The sequence below is a fragment of the Seriola aureovittata genome, chromosome 3 (assembly GCF_021018895.1).
Source record: "Seriola aureovittata isolate HTS-2021-v1 ecotype China chromosome 3, ASM2101889v1, whole genome shotgun sequence".
Lineage (NCBI taxonomy): Eukaryota > Metazoa > Chordata > Actinopteri > Carangiformes > Carangidae > Seriola > Seriola aureovittata.
In genome coordinates this window covers 7,880,706-7,896,515 of record NC_079366.1, presented here as the reverse complement: position 1 = coordinate 7,896,515, position 15,810 = coordinate 7,880,706, and the positions used below count along the sequence as shown (strand labels likewise).

The following is a 15,810-nucleotide window of genomic DNA, read 5'->3' as shown; positions in this document are numbered from 1 at the left end:
AAGTCCTATTTTCTGTCCCACAGGTACCTTTTCTCTCTCACAGTTGTGTCTCAGTACAAGCAGGGAGGAGGCTGGGTTTCCTAAAAGTCTGCCTGTAGCTTTAAGACAAATGTTGGCAGATTTCAGTGAGGAAGTGAAGATCACTGAGTTTCGTTTCCCTCGTGAAACTCTAATTTATTCCTAGCACTTTAGCGTCGGAAAGGGGAACTAACCCCTTCAGACTAAGAAAGTGACACAGAAGTGGTGGTCTGTGCTTTCTGTCTCTCAGGTAGACAATAATTTTGTTTCCGTTGCCCGCGAGGAGCCCCGCGAAGCAAACATGGTAAGTGCATTCAAGGTGTCGATAAATGTTAAAAAAGAAAGGCGAAGAGTGAGGTGGGTGTGTTTTTAAAGGAGCGCATAAACAAACCTAAAATATGCCTGACTGACACTGGTACAAACAGTGTCATGAAACACGATTTTAGATAACGAAGAGTCAAATAACGTGGTAGAGGATACGGTAAGTTACACGCGCTTTTATTACTTTAAGTCGTCCACAAATACAAAAAAGGGTTTCAAAGACTATGCTGAGGGAAACAACGTAGACCTCAACTTCTCTAGATAACTACATGTTCAATTCCCCTGGTGGACGAAAACATGCTAATTTACGCTGGAAATGTACATTAGTTTATTGGTCCCTGAATCCCAGAGCAAGACAAGTTTGTTGTATTTATTGGTAACATTTTGGCATTTGGAGAACATGTTCAGAGTCATATCCGCTTACAACAATGTGGATTACAGTTGTGTTGAAATTAAGGGAACAAAAACCGCCACAGTACAGTATGCGCACAGTATAAATCTCTGTTAGTAGATCGATGGTGTGGAGCAATTTACTGAGATGTGTGTGAATTATTACGGAATCAGTTCAACTTGCTTTTTTAATTACTCTTAAAGGCTGACCAGAGAGTGTTTCTGTATTAATCAGATAGATCCAATTAACACAGAAAACTGAGATAACATAAGTACATTTGGGCTAGGGACTGTACAAAATTTGGTGTCATTTTAATTTCTTATCTCAGGGAGGGTAGTACAACTTGTTTGGACAGAAGAGCAGCTGGAGCTCTTTAAACTTTTTATAAACCCATCTATTTGATTTCATATTTCATATTTGTGAGATTCATCGTATATTTGAGAGATCATATTTACATGTGTGTTTCATTAAATGCTTCAAGGTCACTGTGACCTCACAAAACATATTTTTGGCCATAACTCAAGAATTCATACACTAGCTATGATAAAAAATACACTTTATCCCTTTTATTAAAGTCCTTCAAAGTCGTCACTACATTTTATATGAGTCTGGACAGATATACAAACTGCAACTTGACAGGTTGGCAACTGTGAGGCAGCAATTCTACTTGAGAGGTTTTTTGTGAATTTATTAAAAATCTCTTCTTTAAAAAATATTCAGACCCTTTGCTGTGGCCCTGAAAGCCGTGGTCAGGTACATCCTATTAGCTTTGATTATCCTTGACATGTATCCTTTGGCAATTTGGATTACTTAGACTAGTACACACCTGTATATATAAGGTCCCACAATTCACACTGCATGTCGGGACAAAAAGCAAGTCATAAAGTCCAAGGCACTCTCTGTAGACCCCCATGATAAAATTGTGGTGAGGCCTAGATCAGGGCAACGGTATAAAACCATTTCTAAAGCTTTGAGTGTTCCCAGGAGCACAGTGGCCTTAGTAGTTGTGAAATGGAAGTTTAGATCCACTGGGAGTCTTACAGAATTGGCTATGCAGTCAAACACAGTAGCTGAGCATAAAGGGCCTTGGTCAGAGAGAAGGACGACAATCTCAGCAGCACTCCATCATTACTTCATGTTAAAATAGCTAGATGGAAGCCTCTTTGAGTAAAAGCCCACTCATAGTTTGCCGAACAGCATTTGAAGGACTCTGAGCACATGAGGAAAAAGATTCTCTGTGTTGAAGAGACAAAAATGTAACACTCTCTGTTGATATCATAAGACTAGGAAAACTAACAAATACTCACATATGAGAAGGTACAGACACTCAATTTCTGATAAAAACAAATTACTCAATTATTTAGTGGTTACCAGGTTATCAAGATAGTTACAACTTTATTTTCTCTGGATCAACAAAATCTGTTACTTGACCGATCGTTTCAGCTCTAAATATATTGTTTAGAGATATCTGGGTGAGGATAGTGCAGTTTTTCATCTAAGTGAATATGACTTTTAAAAAGAAAATATCATTGCACTGGGGAGGGCCTTCCTTTTTTGTCAGTAAATGTCACACAGCCACTTAGCTAGAATATGAGTTTTTTACTTTGAATGTGATATTATAGTTAATACAGATACCCACATGTTTTTAATTTAGGACACAGATACTACTACTGCTATTATTGCAACGATATAATAAATAATGACATACTCTTCAAATCAAGCTGTAGTTGTATCATTCTTTTCTCCACCATCTAGTGATCCATCGTACCAGTCCTAATTGATAATTAATTGTTGTGGCCTGTGAAAACTCTTAAAAGCATCTAAATGTTGTCTCTAGTATGTAACATGTTTGACAACCCTAGTCTCTGCTGGTACATCATAAGAAGAATGTTACAGGAACATTACAGTGATTGACTGGTCTGCAGAAAGTGCACTTAACCATCTAATAATCCAGAGTATTACTCTTTTTGGTCACCAGATGGAGGCAACTGATGGAGAAGAGCAAATGAGAGATGCTGATCATCTTCTAGCACCTCCTAATGGCGGCATGAATGAACTGCTGAATGTGGGGCAAGAAGACAACATGCAGGGACAGGTGAGCTCAGCTGTCCTGTGAAAAACCACACAGCAGTCTCTGTCAACAGTTTCAGGTGAAAGATAATATTACCACCTTTGCTCCAATCAAACAGTTGAATAACATTTTTACTTCCTGTTTTCTTCAGATGGAGGAGTTTTTGGGTCCACAGGCAGAGTACAATGAGGAGGAAGAGGAGAGGAAATACTACAGGAGGAAGAGGCTGGGAGTCATCAAAAATGTTGTTGCAGCCAGTGTTGGAGCCATGATTGTGTACAGTGTATATATGGGTGAGTTTGACAGGAGCGAAGATATTGAAATGGACAAAGAAATACAAACAGGCAGAGTTGCAGAGTAGTGTGTTCTTTTAAATGTATTGTGTGTGTGTGTGTATGTATGTGTGTTTAAGGCCTTCTGCAAATGCAACTGATCCTCCATTATGACATGACCTACCGTGAGGTGAAGTACAGTAACCTTGGCCTGGAGGACATCGACCGCAAGATGCTGATGGGCATTAACGTCACGCCCATTATAGGTCTGCTGTACACCCCTGTTCTCATCAGGTAGACACACACGCACACACACACACACACACACACACACACACACACACACACACACATTAACTGTAATGATAAAACCTTTCTTCCTGATATGAATGTCCATGTCCTCCATCCATCCATCCATTATCTATACCACTTATCTTTATAGGGTCTGCGGGGGGGGGGGGGGCATATAGACGTATAGAAACAAACAAACACTCACATTCACACCTAAGAGCACTTTAGAGTCTCCAGTTGACCTAATGTGCATGTCTTTGGACTGTGGGAGGAAGCCGGAGTACCCGGAGAATGTCCTTGTCCTCTCTACCCATATACACTCTATCTGTACACGATGTCTCCTTCAGGTTTCTAGGTACTAAGTGGATGATGTTCCTGGCCTCGGGAATCTACGCACTTTTTGTCTCAACCAATTACTGGGAGCGTTACTACACCTTGGTTCCATCAGCCATAGCTATCGGTGTGGCCATTGTGCCGCTCTGGGCCTCCTTGGGAAGCTACATCACTAGGTGAGAAACAGGGTGTGGAGGGGGTGGGTGGGTGAAGATGTTTTATAAGCTGTTGACCCTCATGACCTCACAGCACAAAGAGTGTACTGAAGGTCGACCAGCACAATTACCTGGGTTCTCAACGGATAGATGAGTTGTCCTAGAGTGTACTACCTCCTACCTTCACCACACATCCTCACTAACTCAACTGTTTGTCACCTTACATTAAACCTGACAATCAGTAATGCAATATAACATTATATTATATAATATTATATAACCATACATGCATCCAAACTAAAAATTAAACATAACCATTAATCCTGACTATTTCTAATTTCACACTTATAATAACCATCAGAGTTTTAAAAGTCAACATAACCATTACACCACAGATCTCAACTAACAGAGGGTCCAACCCAAATGTATCTTTTAGGTACTTTTATCCAGACATGGTCAATCAAGGCAGCCAACAACTACTTTTTGGGTCACATCCAACACTGGAATTAGAATTTTTTAAAAATCTGATAATAGTGTATTGGCTGATATTCTTTTTTAACATATATTCAAGACAAGAATAGCATGTTTCTAAAGCTGAATACTGACAGAAACAGGAAATTGAAATGTAGGGCACCTTCTTTGCTGCTGCTCCTTTGTCAATAAATCAAAACCATGAATTTTGAGTGTGTACGGATGAATGCACACACTCCCACACAGGCCTCAAACTTTCTCCTCTCACACCAAACACATGCAGGATGGCGCAGCAGTACTACGAGTACGTCAACTACAAGGAAGAGCATGTGCAGGAGCAGAAGAAGCTCCCTAAAGGAGTGTGCCACAACTACATCATCATCTTCCACTCAGTCTTCAACATCATCTTCCATGTGAGTCTTCAGCCATCTTTTTTTTTTCACTAATGCTTCACGTTGTGTGCGGTGTTTAACGTCAGAAAATCCACTTGTCGCTGTCTTCCCTCTCTTCCTCATCAGCTGAGTTTTGTCTTTGCGGAGTTCCCTATGCGTCTTGTCCTCCACGGCTACCTGCGTGATGATGACACGCACATTCTCTGCAACGTCAAAGCCTGTGGTAAAGACACACGTCACTTCACCTCCACTGATGAATGATCACACACAAATAACCACAGGACAACGATGTACGAGGATTCACTCCATTCTATCTAATGAGATATAAATCGTTAAGAGTTCAGGCAAGACAGTGTAAGTGTTACGGACCAGCGGCCACTCTGGCAGCAAGTCTCAGTTTTGGGATAAAGGCAGATGCTAAAACACGGTGTAACAGTAGCACATGGAGCAGACTCATCAGTTCTGTGTACTGATTGATTTTGCAGAAATATCTATCTCATGTTTTCTAACATTAGCTAACATTATCCATCATAAGCTAATGGTTGTAACAGACCAACTGAGACTGTAGCAGCAAAACCCATGAGTGCAATGAATTGAGCAAGGGTGCATTTTATTGAGTATGAGATCAACTTTTCATTTATAACTATTACTTTGTCATTTTAGACAAAAAGTTTTATAATTCAAGACAATGCAATTATAATAGAGTGTACTTGATTTAAACCTACAGCTGCTTTTTTTGTAGGATTTAAAAATAAATCAAATTAAAATGTGAAATTTGAAAGTTGTCACTTGGGCTGAACAGCCTACCAAGAATTATCACTTCAGCTCTATGTAGCTCTTTGGCATCTTTTCATTCATTATTTTTGGACTGCCACAAACTCTGCTCTTATCAGCCTTCTTTTCCTGCCACAACAGGAAGATGTTTGCAGAGAAAAAGCTTTAATAAATGTGCAGTGCACTACCTGCCCAGCACCAAACAGCAGACAGACTAAATCAGTGACTAGCTGGCGAACATAGTGGAGCATTGAGCCGCTAAAGAGCCAGATATTTTTTTAATGGACTCATATTCATCATATATATTCCACTTTACCTGACATTCTTTTATGATTCCCTGAATGCACTGCACACGGTTAGTCCGAGACTCCTGGTTTCAGAGGAGACCAGTTTCGTAGGTTTGCATGAAGTAGAAGTGCATGTGCTGGAATATTCCTTCGTCCATTATACTTTACTAGGCAGTAATGTGCTAAAGGAAACACAAGTTGGCTTCCCAGAGCTGCTGTGAAACTAGTTAAGGGAAACATTTGTGCTAATGCGGAAATGTTTTTCCATTCTATCTCCCTTCTTGCAACAGTGCTTCCTTTTTATTCTAAACAACAACAGGAGGAAACAGAAATGTCGGCAGGTTCACACCTCCACATGTCCACGGGTGACCTCTTCAAAACAGAAGTTATCCTAAGTTACTCTCAAGCTTTCTCAAGTACATTTTAGCCACTTGTTGCCGCTCTACCTAAAAAGCAGAGATAGAGTCTCATACAGTCAGACGCATCAGCTGTGACTTGATGAAGAATGCGTAGGACTGAAACATGTCGGCTTTCTTCTTCCTCTACCAGGAGCAGTAGTCAGTGGAGTGATCCCCGGATTCAACACCACCGTGCTGACCAACCTGCCACGCTCCATGCTGCTCATCCAGGTGGAGAGTGTCCTCATGGGCTTTGCCTTCCTGTCCATGATCATTGTAAGATTTCTCCCCGACACGCAGAGACACATCCACGCTGACTCTTCCTCCCTAGAATTCATTGTGTTAAGATAATTTTATAAATAATTTGTTTGTTTTGTAATGATCTTGTCCTGGGTCCATTCAACGTTGCTCAACATCCTGGGTAAGTCAGAAGAATTCAAAATAAATTGATTGTTGTTTGCCACAGTTCCTTGTGCTGTGTGGCGCCGCCTACCGGCCAACAGAAGAGATCGACCTCCGCAGCATCGGCTGGGGAAACATCTTCCAGCTGCCTTTCAAACACCTGCGGGACTACCGCCTGCGACTGCTCTGCCCCTTTTTTATCTACAGTGGCTTTGAAGTGCTGTTTGCCATCACCGGGTTCTCTCTGGTACTGTGCTCTCAGTTCAGTTTGTTTAACTAAAACTAGAGTAGGTTTAAGTTTCATTACTTAATTTTGTTTTTTAAGTGTTTCTAAATAGTTTGAAAAGGAAAATAATAAAATTGGATTCGTAAAGGAGCCAGGATGTTGTAGTAATAAGAAAAATATGTATTTTTCATCTAATTTCTTTCATGCTTTCCCTCCACAGACCTATGGCGTCTGCATTTTGGGCCTGAAAAATCTGTGGCTCCTTATCGTCGTCTATGGCCTGTCCTGCTCCGTCTTTTCCTCCCTCTCCCTCTGCATCCTACGCCTCCCTCGCTGGCTCTGTCTGGTGAGCGGCGCTGCTGTGCATTTTGTGTTGCTGGTGACTCTCCTGGCGTTCTCTCTACAACGTAAGGACAACGAAAACTATACATGGTATCTGGGCCCTCTGCTGGTGATCACCGTGCTGTGGGGTCTCGGCACTGCCCTGAACAAGACGGGCGTCAGCAGTGAGTAACAGCTGTGGTTGAGGTTTTGTACATACAGTGCACTAACTTTGTTCGCATGTGACATGTACACATTAACTCCTCTTTGTGTGTGTGTGTGTGTGTGTCAGCTCTGCTTGGTATGCTGTATGCTGAGGAAAAGGAACGTCTGGACTTTGTGTACACCATCTATCACTGGTGGCAGGCCATCGCCATCTTCATAGTCTACCTCTGGTCCAACCTGCCTATGAGGGTATGTGACATACATTTACAGAACGAGTGTGTTTGTATTCTGTGTACTGCACAAAATAAAGTTTAGATTTCAACCTTTCTGTTTTTTTCTTTCTTTTCTTCTCCCTATCCTCAGGCCAAACTCTCCATCCTTTTGGCTACTTTACTGGTGGCCTGCTACTGCTATTGGGTGATGGAGCGTCGGCTGGCCAATGACGTACGCCCCAGGCTGCCTCGCATCCCCCGGCCACGGCACAAGGTAACCGCTCACTGTCTGTCATAAGTGACTGCCTGAATCTGGCCAGTTTTACTTTAGCAGAGTCATTTTGTCAGCCAAAGATTTACACTGCCCAACAAGAAGGTGTCCTAGTGTAGTTTACTTGATGAATTGTAACTAGGAGTTCAGTTGCCACTGAGTGGCAGTGGTGGTAAAGTGGCTCTCATGTTACAGCTGAGTCATTTGTTAAGAATCATCAATATATCAAAAATAATGCTGTAAAAATAATGCTGCTCTTGTGATATAGAAGAAGCAACATGAATCTGTCACTGCACGTGCGTTATGAATCAAATTGCAAATAGGAAATATTACATACATGCTGGCTGAGCAGATTTTGCTATAATGAGTGGGCAGCCATTGGTAATGGCAATTTTATGTCTATAGCACATTTCATTACAAGTAACCTCAATGTTCTTCACATTGAAAGACATGAGTGAGCCACATTCATCCATTCAGACACATTCATACAGCTTATCTTATATGCATACTGTGCTTTTCTAACACACACACGGATGATACATCGGGCGTAAATCGGGGCTCAGTATCTCATTACCTTTACGCGCACTGTTAAATAAATAAACTGTGGGAACTTCTGCATGTGTTCTCATGTGTGTATGAAGTTAACAAGCCTTTACGCCATCAAAGTTTAGACATTTAATTTACATTTTACAGAAATTTGAGTTTGGCAAAACTATAGTAAGTAAGCAAGAGTACATGGAAGTGTCCTGATAGCAAACAACTTTGAGGGAGGAGTCAAGTCTAATATTTTTTATATGTTAGGACAGCTCAGTGTGATATCACATTCATATCAAGGCCACTCGGCAGAGAGGTCATTTTTAAACTATATAATATAATATAGCACAAATCAGAAGTGCTGTTGCTGCAGTTATCTGTAGTTTGATGTACCATGTGCACTAATATAGAAAGAGGTAGCAAGTATTTTCATGGTCATAGTAATTGTTAAGAGGTCACACCAACAGTGAACATAAATGTTGTTCAGAGGTGTTTTGTTTGGCCTTGGGAGTGTGAATACAGTCTGCCTCTGCTGTGCTCTCTTTAGCAGGTCCCTTTTCTGTTTGAGTTCAGTGCAGTGTTGCCTGACGTCAGTGCTATAAAATCAATTCATAAAGTTGACTTATAAAGTTGTTTTATCGTTTTTTCCATTAAGCTTGGGGTTAGTTACATACAGACCTGAAACAGTAGCATTCGACAGAAAAATAATCAGTAAATCGAATAATTGTTTGATCGTTTTTCTAGCACAAATGCTAATTACCTCGTAATAGCTTCAACATTGTGAGGATCTTCTGCCTTCCTCTGTCTTATATGATACCAAATTGAATATGTTTATGTTTTGGAGTGTTGGTCGGACAGAACAGGCAGTTTGATGGCATCACCTTGGGCTTAAGGGAATTGTGATTGGTATTCTTTACTATTTTACAGATCAAATGATTAAAACAATTACTTGATAGTAACTCAGGGGAAAGGAGCAAAGTGCCACAGTTCTTTGATTTCCACTTATGGAGAGATCTACTGTCAGTCCAGAAACAGTCACAGTTTTGCAGAGGATCAAATCTGACTACATGCATACAAGTTATTCTTAATGTCTGCATTAGATAAGAAAGTTTTACTGGAGAAAACAATGCTTTTACTCTCAGCATGTAAAATATTCATGTGGAAGTGATTTTGTGTCATGCAGAAATAAAGAGTAATGTATAGTTAAATCTGGTATGTAGTGAGATTTGAACTTGTGCAAACAGTGATTTGCCTTGCAGTCCACAGGAGTGAACAAAGTCTCATTACAGTCAGAGCTTTATTGTTAAGTAATTAAGTCGCAACTAAAACTTCAGAGTCAAAATCATCATCTGGCCAGATTCAGGCAGTCACTTATCTCCCCACATTAATATAACAAACCGTTTGTGTCCGCAGGTCAAAGGCTACCGCTACCTTGAAGATGACAACTCTGATGAGTCAGACTCTGAGAGAAGTGAGGAGGATGAGGAGAAGGAGGAGGACGAAGAGCATGTGGTGGAAGAGATGGGAGCAGAGGACAGGGAGGAAGGGGGCCAAGACAGAGGGGCCCAGGGAGCTGACTCACCCAGAGCCAGGAGGAGAGGGGCAGAGGGCCACCGCGGCAAATGGGAGGACGCCGGTGTGAAGGATGGAGAGAGGGAAGACCACGAAGGGTGGTGAGAGAAGAAAAAACGGAGGAGAGAGGAGAAGACATGGTGGACGGATGTCAGAGATAAAGGAGAGGAAGAGATTCAAAAATACGCTGGATTCAGTTGTGTTCATGAATCCATTCATATTTCTACAGATATTTAAACTTAACTTAACTCTTTCATGCCACACTAAACAAAAATGTGTTTTCTAGCATAAAGTTAAGTTAAAAAGCTGGAAATCCATATTCAGCTATTATCACAACAATCATCCAGATGAAAAGGTAAAGAAACTCGAAAGACCTATGTTGATATCAATAGGCACAGTCTCAAAGGGTAGCTCACACTGGATAAAGCAAACGACAAGTCAGAATACAACAGGAATACTTATGTTTTTTTTTTTTTTTGCTGCAGTTTGTGGCTCATATTTACCAAAGATACCCATAATTATAGAGGGGATTGTCACTTTGTGTTTCATCATTCAACAAACTCATTAATATACAAACTGGTTTTATATAAAAAAGAGCAAATATCCTCAAAGAACTGCAAGTGACAGAAAAAGAAAAGAGGAATTGATTATCTGTGTTTAATTGCAGGGAGTGTGTTTTGATGGAGTCATATTTAGCGAGAGAGAGTCTGCATGGTACTGCTGGATGTGAAGAGCGTAAACAGCCTTAGTTATATTTGCTCTTCTGTCTTTCTTTAACCTTCCACCCCTTCCGTACACAGAAAGCAGGCTAACTCAAGATAGCATCAGAAGCTAAGACAGTTAAATATGTCTTTTGCAAAAGTTGGATTTGAATGTATGAGTGTATGTTTATGCTTTCGTGTGGTTAAGTGTGCAGCAGGTTTGGAGGCCGCATTTCAGTAACCAGTGGGGTATTATTACAAATATTTTCATGTACAACACAACAATAAAAAAGACCAAAGATAAACGGTCTACAGCCATGCTAACGGCTCTACTTCAGATCAATACTGCAAATGCTAATGTTAGCATGCACACACGCTCACAGTAACAGTGTTTCCATGCTCATGTGAAGCAGGTATAGAGAGCCAAAGTAAAACTGGAAGTAAAGAAAACCTCATTAAAAATCCCATTGACATTTGTAATAATGCTAAAAATCCAGCCTTGGAACACAACAGTCGTGTTGCTCAATTCATATGTTTAGATAATGTACATTTTTTTGTTTAGTCAATGTCCATAATATTCAATATTCAGACATGTCTGCAATAATAGCAGGATTATGGGAGCTGTAGTTTTTTGTAGGCACACAAGGTAATTGTTGTATAACTTTGTTAACTCATGAAGGTTTCAATTTCTTACAGCCACTGATGTGGTGAATGGTCATTTATTTTCTCATAAAGAAATGGTGAAGGAGAGATTGCGCTGAACTAAGTTACAGAAGCTAGTGGAACAGAGGCTAGCCCAGACTGACACCAAGACTTTGGCTCTCTATAATGTTTATAATGTTCACCTTCTTAGTTTAGCATGTTAGCAGGCTAACATTTGTAGCATTAAATCAGCATTAAACACAAAGCACAACTGAGGCTGATGGAAATGTCATTCGTTTTTGCAGGTATTTGGAGACCATAAATGTTGTGTACATACTTTCATGGCAATCTATCAAATAGATGTTGAGACATATCAGTCTGGAACAAAGTGGCGGACTGACCAACACTGCCATCCCTAGAGTCACGCTGCTTTGGTTTTGGTTCAGGTTTGACTTACTACACATTTTGACACGTCACAACAGAAAAACCACAGGTGTAAATTATTAAATTAACTACAGCTTCTTCAGTTTCAGGGTCCTGGTGTTGTGTAACCGGCTCATTGTCAGGACTGACTGGGGTGCTTGAATAAAACTGAGCCATTGCTGATGTTATTAGTAACACCCATGCTTTTGCTGTTATGAAAAGTCAAAATGTGTGAAAAAAGCCTATTAATCATGAAAAGTTGGCAAGTTTGGGGACCTACTATTGGCCGACGCAGTGTTTGGGGGAGGTAATTCTGAGTTGTCATCGCTGCACAGAAGGTTTAGTTATGCAATGTACAAAATATATACGTCATTCCTACTGTTTTTACTCTCTGTACATAGTTGTCACTTCATTTCCTATCATTGCTTTTGTTTTGACCATTTATAGTTTCTGAAGTTACATCATGCTCAGTCAAGTAACCTAGATTTACCAGGCTGTTCTTCAGGACTACATGCTTGCTTTCACCCTGATGGTCTGATATTTCAAATATTTTTGCAGGTACTATACTCAGACATTAGGGTTAGAGGAAGTTAACCTATTGTTTGTGTTAAAATAATCACAGTATGAGTTTCTATTTGAACCAGCTGTAGAAAAAAGAAATGGTATCCACATGCTGTAGTGGAGTGGATATTTTAACCTTTATAATTTTTATAATACAAATCACTTGTGGATTTCTGTGATCCAAGCATTAGGTACTTGATGTTGCACTAATCCATGTGAAGTTGTTAAAGGACCAGCGTGTAGGATTTAGTGGCATCTAGTGGTGATGTTGCAGATTGTAACCAACTGAATACTCCTCACCCCTCCCTTTCCAAGCATGTAGCCTAATATATGGTGGCCTTCAGGTAACATAAAAACATGAAAGAGCCAGAGCTGTGTTTGTCCATTCTGGGCTACTGTAGAAACATGGCAGTGACACTTTACAGGCTCCGTGGAAGAGGAACCGCTCCCTATGTAGATATGAAGGGCTCATTCTAAGCTACAAAAAACATGATTCCTAGTTTCAGTTGATTAGACACTAATGAAAATATAATTGTGAATATGATTTCTGCCAATAGATCCTCCTAAATCCTACACACTGGTCCTTTCACTTATGTAATGCATTGTCACAAACAGCTGTGAATGAACTAAAGATTGTGCTGAAGTTAACTGCTGCTGTCTGTGATTGTATTTCTCTTGACTAGAGGGTGGGTGGTGTGTTGTCAGTCACCAACTTTATATTAAGCCGGTGGTGACTACCAAACGCTTATCGCCATGGAAACAAGTAATGCGACCAATGCAAAGAACAGCAAGACTAAATGTTTCATTACAGTTATTGTGACACACGACATTTACATACCCACACATTTATATATATAGATTACATCAATGAAAACCTATGTATTTTACTTATGTAAGCTTAGATATACTACAATGAACTTTCAGAGTAAAAGTTATTTCAGCTGAAGAGAACAATTACGTTTTATCACTTTCCAGTGTTAAATTACTGATATGAGTTTTTATATATATAAATGCTAAAAACTAATCTGCACATTTTTTAAGTCTAAATGTTTTGCATTTAAAACACTGTATCATTGTGCTAGTTGAACTTTCAACAGGGAGTCTGAGATGCTTGAGTAATATGGGCCGAGGAGTAAAAGATTATTTACCAAGAAAGAAACTCAAACATTGTGCCTGTGCCTCAAAATTGAACTTATGTACAAATGTACTTTGCTCATAATACATTCAGTATATTTACATACTCATTAAGTGTGTTCTGATACAACAGAATTATAACTCATAAAAAATGATGTGGAAAAATTTCTACCTTAATAGTTTCACACAACTGTTATGTCATCATTAGTATTTGCACTGTGATCTTTGTTCCTGTTTTATCCTTGATCCCTAACTTATGGATGAACTGATCTGTAAATTGCCATTGTCCTCGTCTCTGAATATGTGCACTCACACAGGAATTACAGGAAGGACGTCTCATGTTCTGAATCTGAATTTTATTTCATTTGTACTCAAACAAAATGAGTATTAACAAGAATATTTGAATATGAGCTGGGATAAAGAGGTAGCTGCTACGTCACTGATGGTTTGTGTTGTAGTCACAGTGCTGACTTAATGAAGCACCAAGCTCAGAAGCAAAACTAAAGTTGGCTTTGAGCTTATATTCAGGCCCTCAAAACACAGTGCCCAGGTGTTAGCCTGAGACCGGGCTCTGCGGCTGCTGCTGGTCCCGCTCCGATCCCTCTCAGTGCCTGATGCGTCTGATGGACTGGATCTTGGGAGTCTGGCAGTGGGAGCCCCAGTTTCTCCAGGCCTGGTAGTCTCCGCTGTGTTTGTCATCCTCCATGATGTACTGCTGGCCCCTGTAGCCCGGATACTCATAGCACACAAAGCTGCACAAAGACAGAGACGGGAGGAAGAGATAAAGTAAGGAAGAGGAGCTGAATTTAATCTTCACAAGTACACAAAGACTTTCTCCATGTGTCTCTATGGTATTTGATTTAACCATTGAGCCAGTACCAACATTTGAAAAATAAATAATCTGGGTGTATATTCATTAAACAAACAAACAAAAACACACACAATTGTGATTTATGTAGTGAGTGGGACATTTTAGTTAGGAATAAACTTGTCAGTGTTGTTTGTTGGACTGTATAATGGTGACACAGTTTCTAATTACTGCAAACAAGTCATTGTACTGCAATTTACTTTTAATTGTCAACTAATGTGTGCCAAAATAACTGATGAGCTAATACGTAATTCCCCAAAGATCTAATTTGAATACATGATGTGCTACAATGTAAAATTTAAAACTTAAGAACTTCATTTAAGACCCCAAAGTTTTTCCTTTAAATGCTTGATCATGATTCGCCACCTGAATGCCTGAACTGGTACAACTTGATACGACCACATTAAGAGTAGATGTGTATGTTCGTTAACCGCTGGCTTTGCTGTAACTTTACCATGTTTTTGTCAATGTTTGGGATCTTAATGATTTGCTTATTGTTGTGCTGTTGTGCTGTTGTCTTTATTGTTATTATTTTTAATTGTAAAGCACTTTGTAACTTTGTTTTAAATGAGCTATGGCTGCTTCCATCTCCCTTTTTATTTTTTCTCTTTTAAGTCGTCAGTGAAGTTTTTATGACAAAACACCATCAGCCAACTTGAATATGAACATAATAGCATCAACCCATCGCTGACTTACGCTCCACACTGCACGTGCATGGAGCCCACCTCAGGCTTGAACCAGCCCATAGCCTGCAGGGAGGGGTAGTCGTCGCTCAGCTCCGTGCTGCGGCCCATGAAGTTCTCCCTCTCGAAAATCATCATACGGCTGCTGTGGTGAGACTGTGGAGGGGGGTGGAGCAGAGAATTAGTGTTAAAGCCGGCGTTAGGTCTGTCATACAGACGTACACAGACAGCAGACATTCGGCACTGAGTTGTCTCATTTCTATTTTTGAACCGCTTCAGTCACACACTGTGTGGCTCACGCCTCTGATCACTCCCTCCTTCTGTCACTCTGTCACTTACTATCATTTCCATTCACCCCCTCCTGCTCTCTCATTCCCACTGATCTCTTCCTCTGTCCCCTTTTACCTCAACCCCCCCGGTACTCACAGCACAGTAGATGGGGCGGAAGGACATGAAGCGCTCTGTGTGGTAGGACAGGGAGCCGCTGAAGGCCTCCCAGTTGGGGTACTCGCCTCTCTCCAGGATGAACTGCTGGCCCTGGAAGTCATGATGCTCGAAACCCACCCACCTGGACACATGAAGGGAAGAGGTGAAGTGGTCAGGTGGGTGAGGGAAAATGTTTCACAGTGTTGTTTCAAATCAGTCTGAACATAAAACAGACAGGTGACAGGTGAGATCAGACAAAAGACAGGGAGCACTCTCTATGAGAACCGGTTCTCAGCCCTGATAAGTTGGAGCTAAATCTGCTTTCCGCCGCTTAATTCAGCAGGTGTTCAGAGAATCACTACTCTGACTTTGGCAAGCTTTAAAAAACACCATGACTAAGGCCTGGGCTGTTATGTATACATCTGCTCAGAGTAAAGTTCTGGTCTTATTTGCGTAAAAACACTGAGGGTGAGAAAAGTTCACTCCCATATTCAG

The 15,810-nt window shown here is 40.5% G+C and overlaps 2 protein-coding genes across 3 annotated transcripts in view; one reads left to right on the top strand and one right to left on the bottom strand.

Moving 5' to 3' along the window:
- The first annotated feature begins 141 nt into the window (after positions 1 to 141).
- On the top strand, positions 142 to 12,852 carry unc93b1 (unc-93 homolog B1, TLR signaling regulator). Its single transcript, XM_056371394.1, has 13 exons — positions 142 to 322; positions 2,709 to 2,825; positions 2,953 to 3,094; positions 3,214 to 3,367; positions 3,712 to 3,873; positions 4,607 to 4,736; positions 4,842 to 4,938; positions 6,326 to 6,450; positions 6,641 to 6,823; positions 7,023 to 7,308; positions 7,416 to 7,537; positions 7,652 to 7,774; positions 9,719 to 12,852. Exons 1-13 carry the CDS (start codon positions 320 to 322, stop codon positions 9,980 to 9,982), a joined length of 1,908 nt encoding a protein of 635 aa, XP_056227369.1. The 5' UTR covers positions 142 to 319; the 3' UTR covers positions 9,983 to 12,852.
- Positions 12,853 to 13,679: 827 nt separating this feature from the next.
- Positions 13,680 to 15,810, bottom strand: part of cryba1l2 (crystallin, beta A1, like 2) — a 31,790-nt gene continuing 29,659 nt past the window's right edge. For both annotated transcript variants that reach the window (XM_056371397.1, XM_056371396.1), the window contains exons 4-6: positions 15,316 to 15,457; positions 14,903 to 15,045; positions 13,680 to 14,090 (exon numbers count right to left, since the gene is read on the bottom strand). In XM_056371397.1, coding sequence (XP_056227372.1) covers positions 13,943 to 14,090; positions 14,903 to 15,045; positions 15,316 to 15,457 — 433 coding nt within the window. In that variant the 3' untranslated portion in view covers positions 13,680 to 13,942. The remainder of the gene's footprint in view (positions 14,091 to 14,902; positions 15,046 to 15,315; positions 15,458 to 15,810) is intronic.